General features: G+C 42.2%; 1 protein-coding gene across 2 annotated transcripts in view; it reads right to left on the bottom strand.

Annotated features, from left to right (window-relative positions):
* The window catches only part of DCAF6 (DDB1 and CUL4 associated factor 6), a 71,827-nt gene that overhangs the window by 29,111 nt on the left and 22,601 nt on the right, over positions 1-20,115 (bottom strand). For both annotated transcript variants that reach the window (XM_018567012.1, XM_018567013.1), the window contains exons 7-11: positions 19,216-19,351; positions 16,251-16,465; positions 14,580-14,673; positions 14,246-14,365; positions 11,180-11,386 (exon numbers count right to left, since the gene is read on the bottom strand). In XM_018567012.1, coding sequence (XP_018422514.1) covers positions 11,180-11,386; positions 14,246-14,365; positions 14,580-14,673; positions 16,251-16,465; positions 19,216-19,351 — 772 coding nt within the window. The remainder of the gene's footprint in view (positions 1-11,179; positions 11,387-14,245; positions 14,366-14,579; positions 14,674-16,250; positions 16,466-19,215; positions 19,352-20,115) is intronic.

Genomic DNA, 20,115 nt, shown 5'->3' with positions numbered 1-20,115 from the left:
ATAACAAACTTGGTGTATTCAATTAAGGATTTCTTAGTCCGAACGAAGACATTTAGGGCCTTGAGATCCAAGATGCCCCTTTGAGCATGGGAACTGTGAACAGGACGCAATAGAGCTGTATGGAGATCTGAAACCATGTGCATTTAGACAGGAAGGTTGGAAGTAATGAACCAGGAAGAGGGTTAGAGCAAAACTCTAGTTTGTATCCCCTGGAAATTACTTCCAGCACCCAGGCTTCTGAGATACAAAGGCTAACAGAAGCCCTCCCACTATGGAAAGTGGATGCACACCCTCATGATAAAGAAGGCTTATGTAAGGGTTTGGAAGACTTGGAATTCCAAGAATTGGATTTGGGCTCCAACTTTGACTCAGGAGTTTGAGGCCTTGGAGTAACAAACTGACTTTTCTTGGCCTCCTGCAAGGTGTGAGCCTACCCAGACTGAGCCATAAGCTTCTTTGGCTGAGAAAGATAGGTACGCCTACCACCTGGGGCATCCTTGATGAGAGCATCCAGGCCAGCCCTGAAGATGCGTTGTTCCTCAAAAGCCATGCAAGTTCAATACTTTTAAGAGGAAGGTGACACACCAGAGAATTTGCATCAAAGTCTCAGTGGTTGATTGCTTAGAGACCCGTAAGGCTGTGGGCAGGCCAGATAAAAATAAATCTGCAAGGAAAGGCACGGTAGCACACTTTTGGCATGTGCAGTCAGAGTCAGCAAACAACTGTGGTATTTGGTCCACAAAATCCTGCATGACTTCAGTGAATTCTTCCTTGGATAGAGTAGAAGAGGAGCAGGGAGGATTGTGAAGATGGCTTAGTATGGACCTATACTGAAAGGCAAAATAACAGTATTTCTAGTGAGCATATATTTGAGTTATTACTTTAAAAAAAACTAAGGTGACAGTCACATTTTTACATGCTTGTTCTTCCATATTTTTGTTGCTGCCAAACCAGCTGTTGATAACCAAGCTCTTTGCTTGAAACTCTACTGGTCCAAATACCACTAACAGTGCACTCTAAACTTAGTCCATATACATTGTCTCCAACTATGAACCCTGATGAAGGGGGTGATATTGGGCCCCTGAAATGCATTGGACTTCCTCATTTGATCTATCTGACCTTAACTTGGTGTGGTGCTTCAATTTCAGATTTATTATCTTCCTAATAGAAACACAGTAGTAAAAAATGTACAGATGTTCCGATCCTTCACTACTTTATCCAAGTAAAAACATGGTTTAAAGTGGGCTTTTATGACTATCCTGAAAGTAGGAAGTTCTATTTGTGACAGAGATTCTATGCATCAAGACAACAGTTTTCAGCAATCCAGGGGAAAAATACTGAGAATGGTTCCATTCTCAAGCGACTATTGTACGCTAACATTTTGTAACTGCATTGTATCATTCTGTTTTTTTAATGGCCATCGAATGGACAAATTAATGTAGAATTCATAAGCTGGCAGTTCAATCTATTAGACAGTAGGCAATTTAAGTACACTGTCTAATGCTTCACTTGCTGGACACTGTGCAGTCTAAATGGAGTAGAACCGTATCCAATTTGAGAGACATTTCTAATGCTAAATACAAGTGTAACATTGGTTATTTTAACCACTTGCTGACCAGGGTGTTTACACCCCCTTCATGTCCATTTTTCAGTATTCAGCACTTCAGTATTTTCACGGACATTATTTATAGTCATGTAAAGCTGTACCGAAATTTTATAACATTTTTTGGGGGACAGATAGAGCTTTCTTTTGGTGGTACTTAATCACCACTGGGATTTTAATTTTTTACTATATAAAGAAAAAAAGTACCAAAAAGTTTGAAAAAGAAAATGCTTTCCCTACTTTATGATATAAAACATTATCCAATTTTTTGGTAAAATACAAAAGACAGGGTCACGTTGGGTAAACAGACAACAAACATGTCAAGCTTTAAAATTGCATGTGCCCGAAAAATCGCAGAAAAACGACCATACCCACCGAGCACAGAGAAGCTCGGGATCAGCGGGTGGGGCGCACGCATAATACAAGCGATCGGGGGTCTCTATAGCAGCTGGAAAGCTTGTATGTAAACAGCCATCGCTGGCTGTCTGCATTTCAAGCAGATTTCCCCGCTCATGTGCACCGCCTACTAGCAGGCACAAGTGGGACAGGAAAGGACGTTTAAAAACGCCCACCCGCATTCAAGAAGCCACCATCCGACTGTTTAATTACAATAGCCGGACAGCAGGTGGTTAATAGTCATGCACAGATTTATTAAAGCTCAGCTGATCTGCCCTGCCTTGATTCACCTTATGTCATTTGACTAACTGCAAAAAATTCCAAATTCAAGTATATCTAAACCCAAGAACAAAAATGTAATATATTGCAGCGCACCAGTTCTTGGATGTGATGGCTGCACTGTACTTGCAGAAAATGTTCTTAGCCTGAAAAAAAGAAAACAACTGTTGATACAGCCAGCAATACAGTGTCCCTGTAACTTCCTGTGTACTCAACTGAAATCTCAAACAAGATCATCAGCCATGCCAGCTATCATCTATGAGCTATAGAATACCCCCCTATGTAATGGAGATGGAGAGAGGGAAGTAGTTCTGTAGTCCTGTCTTAAGCTGGCCTTACACCTTACAATTATCTGCAGATTGTCTGTGGTCAGATGGAAAAGGTGCAACAGATTCCTCCATCTACACTTAACTGTGTGGATGGAGTAATCTCCACCTGTGCCAATCTGTTGCACTTTTTTTTCCATCTGACCACAGAAAATCTGCAGATAATTGTAAGGTGTATGGGCACCTTTAGAGGTGGCAATGCTGCTCCTCTCATAACATAAAACTAGAGCACCAGTGATAGTGTTCTAAAATCATCATGATGCTTTTAGAAGGGTGGCAACAGAAATTACAGAAGATAAATCTCTCCACTTGAATCCCCAAAAGACATGTTCAGCTGACTGTTCATTAAATACAAAGTAATCCACTGATGGTCCATCGTGACATATAATGTCACAGACCTCCCACTGAATTACTTTGTTCACTAGCAGTCTTCCTAGAGAATATAGCATAACAGTGGCTATAAAGAACAACAACAGCATATCACTGCAGGGTTCGGACTTTCATAGACTTACAACCAGGGCCGACCCTATAAAAAGGCAGACTGTGGCAGTTGCCTCAGGCTGTATGTCATTGGGGGGCGGCAGGGGGTGGCCACAGCATCCCAGGTTGCTAAAAGCTCTTGGCTTGTGACACTCTGTCTAGCTTCCCACCCAGCTCACTGATGGCACCGGTTGGAAAATGTACTAAAATCATATGAGGTATTTGATTTTATTGAGTTTTATATAGCTCATTGAAGCCAAATCTACCAAGGATTTCAGGGTGCTCCTGAGCGAATCTGTAGCCTCTTGTCACACAACTATCTAATGAACAACCCCACAAAGAACATGGGGACAACATACTTAAAGATTCATTGTTTACTCTAAGTATTAAGGCAGCTATCTGTCCAGGGGCGTAGATAAGGGGGGGATAGGGGGGTTCAAACCCCCCCCAGAGGGTCCTGGCAGTGGTGTTGTGAGAGGGGGCAGAAGGGGGGAATGTGCTCCCGAGCGCCCGTCTGAAGGATATCCACAGACAGGCAGGGTCTTCTAAAAGGGATGCGGGGATGTCTTGTTTAATAAAACATCGGTGACGGCTGGAGGAGAGCTGTATTTTACGAACACCGATGTTTTATCAAATAGGGCATCCCAGGCATCCCTTTAGATGTGCATGTTCCTGCCTGGCCCTGGATGATCTGTACATGCCTCAGTGCGGTCTCTGCATGGGGCAGGGTGTGCCCTGGCTCCTCCATACATACAGTACAGTTAGTGAGTGATATCACGCTAGGTCAGAAAGAGTGTTATGGGGCAGGATCATCAGGTGAAAATAAAAAAGGAGAAAAAAAAGCCCAAGAAAGGCTAAAGAAAAAAAATGAAAACCTATGATTTATCAAATGGCATTTATTTGTAAGAAACAGTAAAATCACAGCCTAAATTGTAATTGTCTCAATTAAAAAAGTATAAGGTAGAAACATTTTTAACAGCATTCTATTAAACATGCAAATTTATTAACTTTACATAAACACCTACAGTGCATTGTTTTAAGAGTACCCGTGAGCATATAACCCTACTAAACCTACATGATAAACCTACTAAACTAGGCATTATAATGCAGACACATTCAGGTATCATGTATCCTTGGTTCACCTGCAGAGAGCCCTAGTAACCAGAAAAGGTGGGTTGCCTACTGTGCAAACAGCTTTCATGGTCATGAAATTACCTTCACTTACTTGTGCCAGTATTAGATCATATCACATCATGACCACAGGATACTGTTAGAATAAATAGGGTGACCGAAATATATTGGATTACCCTGTTGCTGTACAAATGATCTGAGCATGTAGGCATCTGCATGTGAGTCTTATGATACCATAGCCAGCTTAACAAGCTTATCATCGAGCCGACCAGTTTGCTTTGATAAAAGGTGCAAAAAGCAATGGTATGCAGCTGTCCACAACAACAGGAGTCAGTTATGCTATTAAGTTTTTTCTATAAATTATGAAAATGTGCCTATTTTGGTTGCTATAGCTTGCTACACTGCTTAAAGTCCAAGTCATAGACCACCATTAGAAGACTTTAATCTCAATTCACTCAAGTAAACACATCTCACACACCTCTTTTAGGGCTTGTTCACACCATGTCCGGACCAGAACAGTTTGTTCCCGGACCAAAAAAAAGCATCCCAATGTATCCCTATGGTATTTCTTTGGCTCTGTTCACTCCAGCGCAGCCTGTTCTGCACCAGAAAAAAAAAATACTGCTGGCCTCATTTTCTCTAGTCTGGAATGCACTGGAATGCATGGAAATGTATCCAGAACGCTGCTAAATCACTGTAAAAAGCAATGCACCGCATTCCAGATCTGATCCAGAAAATGGTGTGAACTTGGCCTTAGGCCAGGTTCACACCATTTTACCAGACTAGATCTGGAACGCAGTGCATTGCGTTTTGCCGCGTTCGAGTTTTTTTTTTTTTAGCTGAAAATGGGCTTTCAGATGCAGTCCAGTGCGTTTGAATGCATTTTTGATGTGTTTCCATGCATTTCAGTGCATTCCAGACCAGAGAAAATGAGACCAGCAGTATGTTTTTTTGCCTGGGCCAGAACAGACTGCACTGGTGTGAATAGAGCCCAGAAATAACATAGGAATACATTGGGATGCTTTTTTGGACAGGGAACAAACTGTTCTGGTCTGGACATGATCCGGACATGGTGTGAACAAACCCTCACTGTGCAGAAAACTAAAATATGTGCAGTGTAAGGAAATGGCGCAATTTACATGGTAAACTTATTCATGATTTTACCTGCATTGCAAGTGGAAGCAAGTACGTGCATCTTTGGCCAGAATGTTTTGTAGGAAACAGATGTTAACCGATGTAAGTCCTTTTAAACACATGAAAACTAATATTAATGTGGGTTAATGCACTTAAAGGAACTTGTACTGAGAGAAATATGTAGGCTGTACATGGAGTACAAAAAATGCATAAAGAGGACTACGGTAAAAACAAAAACACGTCACCCCGGTTTTGTCCATTCCTTCAACATGCTTCTACATGCTGACGAGAACTACCTATTATAGAGAGAACTACTGATATAAAAGAAAATGGGGACTGGGGACTACGATTGTTTACCACCTTCTAAAAGTGCCAGTATCTTGTCTACAACTGACTTTATGGCTTCAATACTTTGACAATGACCTGAAACATGCATGCAGTAAATTCCAATATCCTTATCTGCTGGAAAGTCAGTATGACAAGACAACTAGAAATTTCAGAAGGAGAGGTCAACAATGGCAGCCATTTTTGAATAATGAGAGAATTACTTTGAGCCCTAAAAAGCACCTAAAAGAGACCAAATCCGCCCAAAGTTACTAGCTTGTAGTGATAGTGTATACATAATAAACATTGCACAATGTACATGACTCAAACACCTATTTTCAATCACTTGCACAGAGAGTTTTTTTAATTTGTTGAAAACTGTTCCCAGCCAGCAGGCCTGGTCTTTGTCACCGCTATGGAGTAATGAAGTAAAGAAACTACAACTCATGTGCTGTGGTCACGATCATAGCAAGTGCTGGAGTGTCAGGCAGATATCTCCCCATCCGCTTATCTTGGGTAAATACCTACTGATCTACGACAAACATTGCTGAGCATTAGAACCCCTTGACATCTACCAATATGAATATGCTGCAAATGTGGTGATGACAAGGGTTTAAAGGAAACCTGTTCTTAAGGAAACCTTTGCTATCCTCATATGAAAATAAAGTACTAGCTCTCTAGCTATCTTCGGCTTCGGCACTGTGCAATTCTCTGGTCTGAAAAAGCATGCAGCCTTGTGAAGAGAAAAATTAAGTCTATACTGCTTACATAATTGTTTCAGGTCAATAATGCATAATGTACTGCATGGATCAGCATGGCAGGCTCTAACTATTTCAAGCAGACCTAGACTCAAGCAACCTTGTCATTTAAAAGTGTGAAACAAGCGAGTTGTGAATAACGTAGCACTTAATGTATGCAAACAATAAAACACCTCTTATTTGCTGCTTTTTGGTCTGTTATATATACAATTAAAATAGTTTTGTTATACCCATTTAAAAGGTGAAAAAAAAATAACTTTTGGTCACATCAGAAATCAAATGCTGTCCTGTATCCTGAGCACACTTCCTGGCTCTCAATGAGTCTAATTAACCATCCCAGTTATTATACTGGACTACAAAACATCTAGCCCCTATACTGCAAAGATGGGACAATTCAGTAGTTAAGCAAAAGAAAACTGGGCAGAGGCGACACATTTCAGTCCCAAACAAATACTGTAAGAGGAATTTACAAATACTGGAGCAGGCAAAATCAGGAGCAGCTGTGCATTTCCTATACCCGGTCCAGTGTTGGACCTAAGGAACAAAGGGCCCTGGTGCAAGATTTTTTTCTCGGGCCAGATGTGGAGGACGGAGCAGGGGCAGATGTGGAGGACGGAGCAGGGGGGCACATGAGAAGGACGAAGCAGGGGGGCAGATGTGGATGGAAAAGGGGGGCAGATGTAGATGGCGCAGGGGGGCAGATGTAGATGGCGCAGGGGGGCAGATGTAGATGGCGCAGGGGGGCAGATGTAGATGGCGCAGGGGGGCAGATGTAGATGGCGCAGGGGGGCAGATGTAGATGGCGCAGGGGGGCAGATGTAGATGGCGCAGGGGGGCAGATGTAGATGGCGCAGGGGGGCAGATGTAGATGGCGCAGGGGGGCAGATGTAGATGGCGCAGGGGGGCAGATGTAGATGGCGCAGGGGGGCAGATGTAGATGGCGCAGGGGGGCAGATGTAGATGGCGCAGGGGGGCAGATGTAGATGGCGCAGGGGGGCAGATGTAGATGGCGCAGGGGGGCAGATGTAGATGGCGCAGGGGGGCAGATGTAGATGGAGCAGGGGGGCAGATGTGGATGAAGCAGGGTGTGATATGCTTGTGATGGGATGTATTAGAACACAGAACAGAACATAGTTGTACTTGAAACTTTCTCGTACAGCTTTGTTCTATTCCATGTTCCAACACGGGAAGTCACCTCTACTAAACTGTCTGATAACGTCCTCCTGGCTGGTGTCAATTCACACAGCCGGAGGAAGCATGTGGAGGGAGGAGAGGCTGTAAAAAGGAAAATAAACTCAACGAGCAATCAGACGTGTCGTGGGTCTCCCTCTGCAATGTCAGACAGCAGCCGCTCGCTGAGTCCTCATGCCCGAGGCCCCTGGGCTTCACTATTAGCTGCCTATATTATGTTCGCCGCCTGGCCTGCTTGTAACTGCCCGACGCCCCCTCACCACCACTCAGTGGGCCCCCACAGCCCTGGGCCCAGGGGTGGCGGCACCGGCTGCACTGCCGGTAGTTCCACCCCTGACCCTTCCCCCAATTACACTACCAATACGATCCTGTAGTCAGGAGCAGCAGTGGGCTTGATATGCTATTGATGGGCTCCTGTGAGTAGAAAGAAGAAAGGCGTTTTTTTATATATGTCTACTCAGTGGCATTATGATAAAAATCCCTGTATAGTACAGCTTACCACTGTGCCAATTGGCTTTTGTTTGCATCAGAACTGATCCTCCACCCATACTATGAGAATGAAAAAGCTGCTAAAACAGGTCAAAAATCAGTCAGTAGGGAGCCCAACCACAGGTCAAATGCACGATATATAAATTTTGAAGGATCTTGAAGGTTCAGAAACTAATGTCAAAGTTAAGCTGCATTTACCCATTGACACAAGCCCAAAGCCTGTCAATATGCACACCATGGCATTCCTCATGAATGCGAAAAACCCTCTGCTAAGATGCTTCACAATTTCCTTTTTTCAGTCACATAATCCATCAGCTTGCCCATCTTACAGCATGCTTGCTACTTACACAGTAATACATATTTGTTGTAGCTGAAGCAATTTGGTTCCTATATTGCCAGATGAAGCAATTAAAAGCACTCATTCACATTAGTCTGCACACTGAAGATACAGTATATGTATTCAAAAGAGTCTAATTTTTAATATCGAAGGGCATCCTTCCAACTTTACTAGACATTCCCAAAGTAAAATACACTAATGAACTAAAATTTGATGAAATGTTCCTATCATTACACAAAGAAGTTCTGTCACGCTGTGACACAAATCCTTTGGTTTTATTTTTTAAGCCCACATTGGCAGGCAGAAAGCACAGGGATCAGGGACAGCTTTGTAAGAACACAATGAAGAAACAATACGGTAGCCTATAGTCAAAAGGAGAGAACTAAACTGCTGCTAAGGTCACTTCCTACTGTTTGCAGCTGCTTCTCATATATATGTGTGCTGGAAATAGAGCCCACAATAAAAATGAAACCAAAATTAAAGTGACTGTAAAACATATTCAATAATACAATAAAAGTAGTGAGAACAATAGGAATTTAGTGGTTTATTATTTCATTTTTAGCAGGGATGGACAAATTAATATGGAATCCTGGAGCCAGTCTGTCTCATCCAGGAGCCAGCTTCCTTGACAAAAACTAGAGGAAACCTCAAAAGTCAGGCATCAGCTGTAAATTTTAAGGAACATGGCTACCTAGTTCCTGATATTTGCCCAGCCCTGGTTCATAGCAGTTCTTGCAAAATAAATCAGAATTTGCCACCTGTAAGACAGTGTGCGGTAAGCTATCCATGCGTGTAGAAGAATAAAGATAAACACAGCTCCTTTCAATGGCCACAGAGGCTTCAGAAGATCCAATTTCATCAAGAAATGAATGCACATCTATGGGTATCACATGACTGCATCTTGACTGCAACCTGACCAACCAATCTCGGCAGTGGGGGGGTTGGGGGTGTAGTCAAATTGCAGGGTTAAAATCTTCCAGTCAACCACGGATGCACTGATGAGATAAAGTCCACACTCTGTAGTATCTACAAGCTAAATAAACATGCACACTGAACTCACACAAGTGCACACATTTATGCAGAGTATCATTTCTCTGAACAATTGTTCAGCTGCTAGATCATCCAAACACCATCTTATGTTTTTAGGCACATTTACCCTTTTACTGTCGGGTCCTGAGCTCCACATTTAACCTCAGCTGGCCAGACTATTCTTCACTTACAGATTTCAGAGTTTGTAAAAGACCCCACAAGCCATATATTTTCTGAAAACACAGGGGCCAATAGAACAAAAAGATGGTCCTACTGATTTTGTAGGTCCCATAATAGTTGCAAAATCTTAGCTGAAACTACACCAAAATCATTATCAGTGCACATAAACATAACTTACTACTAAATCTAAAAGATAAAACTGCACTGCGTTATTAAATATTTGTAAAATTTAAATTATGCTTTTCTGCAAAATGGTAAATTCGAAGGTATGCAAAACTGTAAGCAAGCAATGCATGCTATAAATCTGGAGTTTTTAACACCTTTCTTGTAACTACTCACAGAAAGAAGTCAAGTCGCACACTGCAAGCTTCGCTAAAAAATGTATTGTAGCACCCAGGTACACATCCTTCCATCGTGGATCCTTTTCACCCAATAATGGGCTTAGTCATAGAGATCTTTAATTCTCTATGACCAAGAGGATCCACAGCAAGATGATGGATACCTGTGTGCTACAATAAACTTTTCAGTGAAGCTTTCAGTGTGCAACCGGACTTTTTTCTGTGAGTAACTGCTGATGCTGGAGCAAGATAGGCTCAGCCAGTGTGCATCCGCCATTATCTCTGGTGCTGCTGTGAAGTAGAGGTGATATTGGGCTATGGAAGTTACTTTTTTTGGAACGCCTGATTTGGAGTGCCATGTGTGCACTGTGTTGGTATGTGTTGTGATTAGGCATAGATTTAATCTCCACACAGTGCGTTACAATGCAGGGAAGCACATTGCAACATGCGGACGCTCTTAGAGTTGAATTAATGTAATTTTTTAAAATGTTAAAAACTTAAAAATCAAGCACTGATACACTGTAACAGCACACTGCAACATATGTGCACAACGCACACCAGTGCGCACTTTAACACGCACCCACTGGTGTGAATGGGCCCTAATAGTGTGCTGGTGCACAGGACAGAACCTAGGACATACGTCCAAAATACTGAAGTGGTTAAACAGCTATATAAAACACATGTACCTTGGCACCACATTGGTCTTCTGTCCACGCTCTGGTTGTTTAGCAATCAGTACTGGAAAGTGACGGCTATTAAGACCAACATGATGCAACTCATAGTGTTACTCAGTCCCCCTAGAGAGGTATCATGTTCAAGCAGTTTCCAGTCAGACTTTGCAATCAAAGGATGTAGCTAGCATGAAGGAGCTAGTCAACATCATGAGTTGAATTGTGTCGTTAGTAATAGCCAGTGATTTCCCACGGCTGATTACTGGACATCGGGAGTCAGACAGAAGTCACACATGGTGCTATGCATTTATCAAGGTAGATGTGTTACATGGCTGCTTAATATTCATTGAGTAAATCTAGTCTGAACTAGTATCAGTGACAGATTGTCTAATTATACACCACAGCACTAAAGACCTAGGAGAAGCAAAATCATTGATGAATATTTGGTGTTTATCAGCCAATGCATGCTATCATTTTTTGAATGGTATTGTTAAAATGTTAAAATGTTCTTACCTATAGGTAACATAGAACTCTCTGATGTAGAAGCACTCTGCTGATGGGCTGCCTCATCCGGGGATGACAAGGTATGGCTTTCTCCAACATCTGTATTAGAAGGTGCATTCTGATCAGAAGGTGTCTCTGAACTCACTTCAGCTTCCGCAGCCTGGGATTCTGTCGGGTTAGAAGTGGTTGAAGCTGATGTGTCTGGTTGTGGCTCCCCTGTATTTTAGTAAGAAATCTAAATAAATCTCTGAACACACTATTAAACAATGAATTTGCATTATATACATATACATTATATATACACATCTAAACTGTCCAAATAAAATTCCACTGCGGTTTCAGAGCAAGGACTACTTCCACTGTGTGAAAGTACTTACTGTTTTTGGGGGCTACGTGGCTGCAAAGGTGCCTGGCATGCAGAAAAAATATCAAACACACAGCATGCCTGTGTGGCCTCCCTTCCAACTCTGCACCTCTGACTTGTACAAAAATAGATGACATCTCCATGCAACCATGAATGTTCTCTTTAGCCACTAGATAGTGTTGTGCATAAAGAAAATAGATCATTTGCAAAAGCTACAAACTACAGATGGTGGGGTTGCAGAATATAGAAATTGTGGTACCACTTTCTAAAAAGTATACATTTCCCCCTTTAAAAAGCTTTATTTTTTCATCACTACCTTTGACAGCTTAAAAATAATCAAAGCAAGACAAAAAAATAAGTATTTTTCACTAATTTGTCACTTTGAGTTGCAGGGACACAACTAGTTAAGTCCCCCTCCCCTTTGGCACATAGTGGAGTTACTTCCCCTGATTGTGAGAGAAGCTTTCATTTATATTCACTGAAAGGAGATGTGCGACAGACTAATGTAGTTGCAATTGCATTCTTACATAACGCAACAAATGACTACTGTGCATGAAAATTTCCATACTATTAATTCTTCTCTCTTGTTGTTATTCCGTTATTGCAGAACTTTCTTTGTAGTGCTTTACAGAAAAAAATTAGTCATACACATAATTCAATTCTACTGCTGACAGAGCTCGCACTTTGTGTATTTACAAGTGTGGTAGATACATCAAATACACCATTCCAGCTGGAAGCCAATTAAAGCAACCATCAATGCAGATGCCACCTGGTGGGAAGTAAGCCCACTAATGAAAAATATATTTTCACGCCTTTCATCTTAAATATTAAGTTGACTTTTGTTCATATACAACATTCACAAATCATGTAAAATTAATAATTAACGTGGCTGAAAAGGGCTGAAGTAAAATCCATAATGTTCACGTTCAAAATTTAAATCAGTGGCTTCTCAGGTGCCATGCGAAACTATAATATTCCTGTTAAGCAACAAAGCTCTAATGTTTAACACGTGAAAAATTAAAATGATATGACAGAGGAAAAATGCTCATTTATTTTGTGAGGTAGGTACATATGTGTACACAGTTGGTAAGCTGGGGATGGAGCAGTTCTACATGGTCACCAATGCTTTCAGGCCCAGGAGCAGCTGCATCATTTACACTTCCTAGTCATTGTGAAAATGGAGTCCTTAGGGACATTAAAAGGTGACCAGCTTAAAGCACTGCCAGGTTCTAGGGATGCACCGAAATTTCGTCTGCCAAAACATTTCGGTCGAAATTGATGCTTTTGGCAAACTCCCAGAAGTGCCATGCCGAAAATTCAGTGTATCCCTAGCTTCTCTCCTCCCCGCTGGGCGCCAGTCTGTGTGCCTTCTGATGCTGCAGCCCACGCCCAGCGGGGAGGAGAGAAAATTTCAGGAGGCCGAGCAGCGGTGACAGCAGTCAGGAACCCGAGCAGGTGGTGACAGCTGTCATCTTACAGAAGGCGGAGCTCTCCTCCCTAAACTGATCTTGCACTATGGAAAGCACAGCCTAGTTATACATCTGCCCTCCTCCACAGTCATAGTTAGGCTGTACTACTAGGCAAATCTCTTCCCTGATGGCAGCACAGTGGCGTTGTGGTTAGCACTTCTGCCTTGCAGCACTCCCCGGTTCAAATCCCGGTCAGGAAACTATCTGCAAGGAGTTTGCATGTTCTCCCTATGCTTGCGTGGGTTTGGGTACTCCAGTTTCCTCCCACTCTCCAAAGACATGGAACGTTAATTGGCTCCTATCTAAATTGTCCCTGTATGCATGTGAGATAGGACACATCCTTGAGGGCAGGGACTGATGTGAATGTCCACTATGTAAAAGAACTGCGTAAATTGTCAGCGCTATATAAATACCTATAATAATAATTGATTATTTATGCACATGCTAAAACTGTGAGAATTGAATACTACACCATCTCTCAGCGCCTTTTCTACAGCGTGCTATGGAGAGCGATGAAGCCTTATACACTGAATATGCAGCAACTGAAGAACCTCTTACACTAACGAATGTAGGTTCATTTATGTACACTACGAAACCTTCTCAAAGATGGCAACATGCTCTTAACAACAAAGTAAAAAATAGACACAACTATCTATATCTTCTAAGAAAACATTGTATGGTCTGGAAGATTAAGAGCAGGATTGTGCTGACTTTCTTTAAGCTATTTTATTTGGCATTTCTCAATTACAAGCACTTGTCAAAAATAAGTTAATGAACTGAAACTGTCTGGCGCAAATTTTGTTTTTGGGGACCAGACATTTATCCGACTACCTGAACTGATTTTTTAATTCTTTAAAAAGGAATGTATAGTGGTTTTGTACATTACATTTTTTTATTGTACTGTATTGATTTGCAGACATTGTCATGTATTAAATGTCTATTTGTAAGACAAAGATTGAGTATATTATTTTTATTATTATACAGGATTTATATAGCGCCAACAGTTTGCGCAGCGCTTTAGAATATAGGGAAGACATTACAATTACAAAACAATTCAAGACACGATGGTAAGGAGGGCCCTGCCCGTGAGAGCTTACCAACTGATAACCATGAAAAAAAAAAAAGACATAAAACATCAGTTTTACACTGTAAAACTTAAAAGAGATAAAATAGACCCCAAATGATTCTAGATACCATTTAATAGCTTATTTAGAAGGTTAATGGAAATACAAAAGAATGCACCTCTATTTGGAGGCCTTCCTCTTCTCCTGTTGCTTTGAGCAACCTCACTTGCTTCTTCAAACCATCTTGAAAGCATATCAGACATTCTTTGCATGAGTGACGCGTTGGTGGCATTGTCACCTAGAAAATAAGTGACATTTACTTCCACAAAAAATCATTACATTTTAGGTGGCATCATTCTAAGTGATAGAAACAGTCCCGTGACTGTATACCCAATTCTAGACACCTAACAAACATGCTGTTCAAAGTTAGCGCAACAAATAATTCATTAAGGTTTAAAAATTGTAACAAAATCAATGAAAAGTGGAACCCAAATATGTAATAAATGTTATACCATCTCTTTCTCGTTCACTTTCTGGCCTCGATCTTGGCCCTGTATCTGACCAATCGCCTCGTAACCTAAGACGTTTAAGAGGTGGTTGTCGAACCTTCATATAGAAAGAAAAAGTGAATTCAACATCGATAATCACATCACTACAATAGTGCATGAAGAAAAAAAATTGTACATTTCTTACAACTTGCAAAAAGTAAAGAATAGATTGCCAGTGGCCCAGTTTTGGAGTAAAAGAGCAAAAACATCAGAGCAGTTCTCATGCAATGGCAGACCAGACCACCTGCAACAACTGTGTCTCATGCTTAACAGATTTAACAAAGTCATGTCAAAACCAACGGTAGCCGTGTTACTGGTCTCATAATATTTGTCATAAGGAGTATCATAGTTTAGGCACAAGCTAATGCTCCCCTTAAAGTGGAACTAGACCCACCAATTTAACATCTCCCAAAACAGTTACTCTAAAGGCATGCCAACTATCAAAATTGCCAGTGTGCCGATTTGAGCTCTCAAACTGTGAAACAGAGGATGGCAACTGCAATCGAAACAGAGGCCAAGATGTCACCTGCCTGGGTGTAGTTCCCATAATCAGCTGATTCAGACCCGCCTTGTACCTTTTAGAACTTCAGGGCCCCATTCACACAGAGTTATTCTACATTCTGGGATTCCTGCCGCAAGAACCTATGGAGTCTTGAGGCAGGAATTCCAGTTGTCTCCGTTCAGATGAGGCCGTTATTCCTGTTCAAGTTAATGACAGGGTGACAACAGCCACATCTGTCAGCTGCAGTCTGCATACAATTACATGCAGTTAGGGATCGATAATTGTCCCTGGCAGCAGGGACAATCGTACCGTGTATGATTACATGCAGACCACCGCTTACGAGCGCTGATGTGGACGAATCCCCTGCTGATTGGCTGCTAGCTCTGTTCGGCCAAGAATTTTCCAACCGGCTCCTTTGTTCAGGGGATCGAGGGATGCTGGGTAGAAGGGTGACGACAGTGGCATCCATGGTGTGAATTTCATCCAGTTCAACAGGAGCCAGATGAAATTCGACACGTGTATACCCGGCTATAGGGGGTGATGGGAGGAGAGCATTGGGAAGAGGGAAACAAAGTCGGGCCAAGAGGAGAACCCAAGCAAAACTCATTTACTTGAGTAAGTTCAGGGGAAGAACGCAGTGAATAAGCAACTTCATTGCAGTGTTTGGTCTGCGAATCACAGTGAGCCAGTCAACTTTAGAAAGTGTATTTATCACTCGTCTGTCTCTGATGGATGCATGGAGTATAAAAACACAGCAACTTTGTTGAGACAAGCACAAGGCATCAAGATGACTAAAAACTTTACTACACTTGTCGAGAAGTACCGAGATGGCAGGGAATCCCACACTAGCACATCTTCAGCTTTGAACTCGCATACAGCTGTATGGGCAGCAGTTCACTTGCTCTATGGTAGCACCCCAGCACACCCAATGCCTTAGCTTGTTATTGGACATTACATATGCTGAATTGTGTGACAGTCATAGGAACAGTAACAACTTTTGCAAAGATTATTCACAATAAAACCTGATCCTGGGGTATAGGAAACCTGAATGTGAATGAGACACTTGACAGTTAAAATACTAAAGACACCTACAGACTTCACAACAAGCTATTATCATTTAATCAGATTCTTACTTCGTCTTGCCTTTGATTAGTTGAAGAAAACTTGAGCTCTTTTGCTTGGTCATCTTTTGGGTCAAACAAATATATATAGTCTGATGAGTAGCTCACAAGGAGTTCTTGCCCATCTTCACTGTAGCACAAAGAGGTAACACGGCAGGATTTGTTTACAAGGTGTGAGGGGACAAACCGTACACACATTCCTGTAGTTCCACGATTTGAATAATTGCCTATCAGAAAAGAAAAGGCATTATCAATAAAACATTTTAAACAGCAGCTTTTGCAAGCATACCATCTAACTAACCTCTACTGTCAATGGTCAGCTTTAGAACAGTTCAAGTATATCTAAGCCCAAGAACAAAAATCTAATATTTTACAGCTTACCAGCTGCATTATTTTTCTTTTTTTCATTCCAAGTACATTTTATGCAAGTAGAGAAAAATCCTGGCGATTCTGTCAAAAGCATTGTGTCTGTGTAACTTCCTTTGGATTGAACTGAAGTCTCAAACAAACAAACAGCTTTCTCAGCTATCTTATGTAAAGTAGAAAGCAACTCCCCTGTATGTAACAGAATGACATGTAGGTGTTTATAGTCCATTTCAGAAGAACAGCCTAGGGTGACAACGCTGCTTCTACAAAAATACAGTAGCAATGAGCACTGTCAACCTATGACAGGAAGTGTGTTCTTGGCAGGTTAACCAGGTAAAAAGTAAGCAAAAGAGCATTAAAAAGAAAACAAATGCAGCTACCACATCTAATAGACTGGTATGCTGCAATATATTACAGTTTTATTTTTCATGACAAAAATGACACTCTACTGTTCATAGTATCAAGTGCTTAGGGAGTAAACGTTATTTTGCAAAATTTTAACTTATTAAACATAGCCGACTGTGGGACTATGATCTGAAAATGTATGTAAAAATAGAATGTTTGACATCACGCCTAAAGTATCCTTGTGCCAGTATAGAGTTTCCTAAAAGTGACACTAAACTTAGGAGTTAAATCTTAAAAATGCATTTGAGTACCTTAACTATTAACAAAAATGCAGCTTATTTGTGTACCACTAACTTGTAGATCCTCAAATCATCTCTGATGGTGCCCACACTGTTCTTCCTTCTGGAGGGTGACTACATTGGTTCCCCATGGTCCCTGTGTGTGTTGTAAAGTAGCCACCGCTCCAAGCTCACTCCCGTGATGGACAACAATCTCATGTTATTCGTATTGAGATTGTAGTCCATCACAGGAGTGAGGTTTGAGTGGTGGCTAAATCACTGCATTAATCCTGTAAAAATCTACTCACCTTACCCCCAGACTCCACACTAGATGGTGACACCACAATCCTTCTGGCAAGATCCTGGGAATGCAGAGGATCTTAAAACTCATGAGATTTGTGTACTCACTAGGGATGCACCGATACCGGTACTTTGGTACCGAGTACGAGTACCGATAATTTTTTTCCGGTACTCGCCGATACCAATTACCGAGTAACAGATGTCCAATTCAGGAAGCCAGGTGGCGTGTAATGACTCGCCACCTGGCTTCCTGATTAACAAGAAAGTCTGTCCTCTCTTACCTTGGTATGTCCAGCCTGTCACCCCCGGGGCCTCTCCAGCCAGAACGCGGCCTTCCTCTGGTACCCAGCTGGAGCCGTCTGGCCGTCAAATTAGGAAGCCGGGCGCAGTGTAATGACACGACGCCCTGCTTTCCGATTGGCTGGGAGGCCGGCTTCATGCTCCCTCGTCATCTCATCAGAATGCCAGGCGCTGCGTAATTACACGGCGCCCGGCTTCCTGATTGCCCAGCTTCCTGACTAATCAGGAAGCCGGGCAGCGCATCATTACATGCTGCCCGGCTTCCTGATTGGTTGGGAAGTCGGCACCATGCTCTCTCATCACAAGTGACAAGAGAGCATCTGGCCGCTTCCCGGCCAATCAGGAAACCGGGCAGCGTGTAATGACGCGCTGCCCGGCTTCCTGATACAGTATCAGAAGTATCGGGCTAAGCATTGGAGCATTACTTGGTATCGGCACAGATATTGATACTAGTATCAGTGCAGTGTATAACCGATACTAGTATCGGTGCCGATACCGAGTATTTGGGCGAGTACTCTTACTCGCCCAAATGCTCCGATGCCTAGCCCGATACTTCCTGTATCAGGACGCCGGCCGGGTATCAGGACGCCATGCTCTCTCGTCACTTGTGACGAGAGAGCATGGAGCCGACTTCCCGGCCAATCAGGAAGCCGGGCAGCGTGTAATGACGCAGCGCCCGGCTTTCTGATTTGCCGAGTAGCCGGCTCCCTCCTCATGACGAGGGAGCATGGAGCCGGCTTCCCGGCCAATCAGGGAGGAGGGCGACGCGTCATTACACGGCGCCCGGCTTCCATGATTGGCCAGCAAGCCAGCTCCATGCTTTCTCGTCACATAGTGACGAGAAGCATGGGACGGCTTCCTTGTTAAATCGGGAAGCCGGGTGGCGAGTCTTTACACGCTGCCCGGCTTCCCGGCTAATCAGGAAGCCAGGTGGCGAGTCATTACACGTCGCCTGGCTTCCTGAATGGGACTTCCGATACTCGGTATTTGGCATCGGCGAGTAGCTGGAAAAATAATAATATCGGTACTCGTAACCAAAATATCGGTATCGGTGCATCCCTAGTACTCACTGTTCCTAAAATCTCGCTGAAAGGTTTAGGATGCCACAATCACCTAAGCGCCGTGAGCAGAAGCTGGGTTAAGGCAAGTTTTTTTTTTTCATTTTCTATTTTTAACAGCATTCATTCAGTGATTTTACAATGTAATAAGTGAACCTTGCCTTTTAGTGTAAAGGTCTGCTTTCATTTTAATATCGCCCATCAGCATTGCAGACAAAAAGAGAATCTCATATTAGCAGGTGAAAAGATATTTCAATATATTTTTAATGGATTACTTGTAGTATATTAAAAAAAAATGTAATTTAAAATAGCACCTATACTGAAACATACTTGCAGCTCCTGTTCCTAGACTTCGGCGATCATAGATTCTCACTGAACTATCGGAGCATCCAACTGCAAGGTAAAATGGAGCTGAAGGGCAAATGGCTATTGAGGTAGCAGCACGTCTGCAGTTAACTAAAACATCCTAAAGAAAAACAAAAAGAATTACAAATGTAATAAGTAATCAAGCACATTTTGACAGAGGATAGGACACAACGAAGTTAAATTGAGCCTAAATGAAATGATTACTAGGGAAGCAGGATAGGAAAGTAAAATCATACAGAGGGGAATTTATCAAAACTGGAGCAGCCAAAATCTGGAGCAGCTGTGCATGGCAACCAATCAGCATCCACCTTTCATTTTCAAAGCTTAACTGAACAGACTGACACAATAAGCTGATTGGTTGCCATAGGCAACTGCCACAGATTTTGTCTGCTCCGGTTTTGATAAATTTCCCACGCAATAATCCCCTCAGATAGCAGCACAATGTTAGTTCACTTTCACTGAAAGCAGCATTAATTGCTTCTGAGATCATTCAGAATTCAGTGATGGGTGCCTTTGATAGGCAGTTTACCTCCTTCTGACCTGCAATTGACCCACTTCTAGCAAATTTTTCATAGGCTTGTGAGGGAATGCAAAATGTATTTGAACTGAACAAAAATCCATTAGCACAGATTATTAAACTGTCTGCAGATCTAGTCACCTGTGACAATTAGCTTTGATCTGCAACAGATGTGATCATATATGATGACTGGCAAATCTGACCAAAAAAAAAGGCAATTGTAATTATCACTCCTGTACAAGTGGTCAGCGAGTATAGCTGGCTACTGTAGCTTTACCTATAGCAGTGCTTGTTACCATAAAGTGGCATTAAAGCCTTCATTTTATTTTTTTAAATTTTTTTTTGGG

Source organism: Nanorana parkeri, unplaced genomic scaffold (genome assembly GCF_000935625.1).
Source record: "Nanorana parkeri isolate BGI_ZX_2015 unplaced genomic scaffold, ASM93562v1 scaffold996, whole genome shotgun sequence".
Taxonomy (NCBI): domain Eukaryota; kingdom Metazoa; phylum Chordata; class Amphibia; order Anura; family Dicroglossidae; genus Nanorana; species Nanorana parkeri.
The sequence above is the reverse complement of the archived record's forward strand: the minus strand, read 5'-3'. Positions and strand labels throughout refer to the sequence as shown.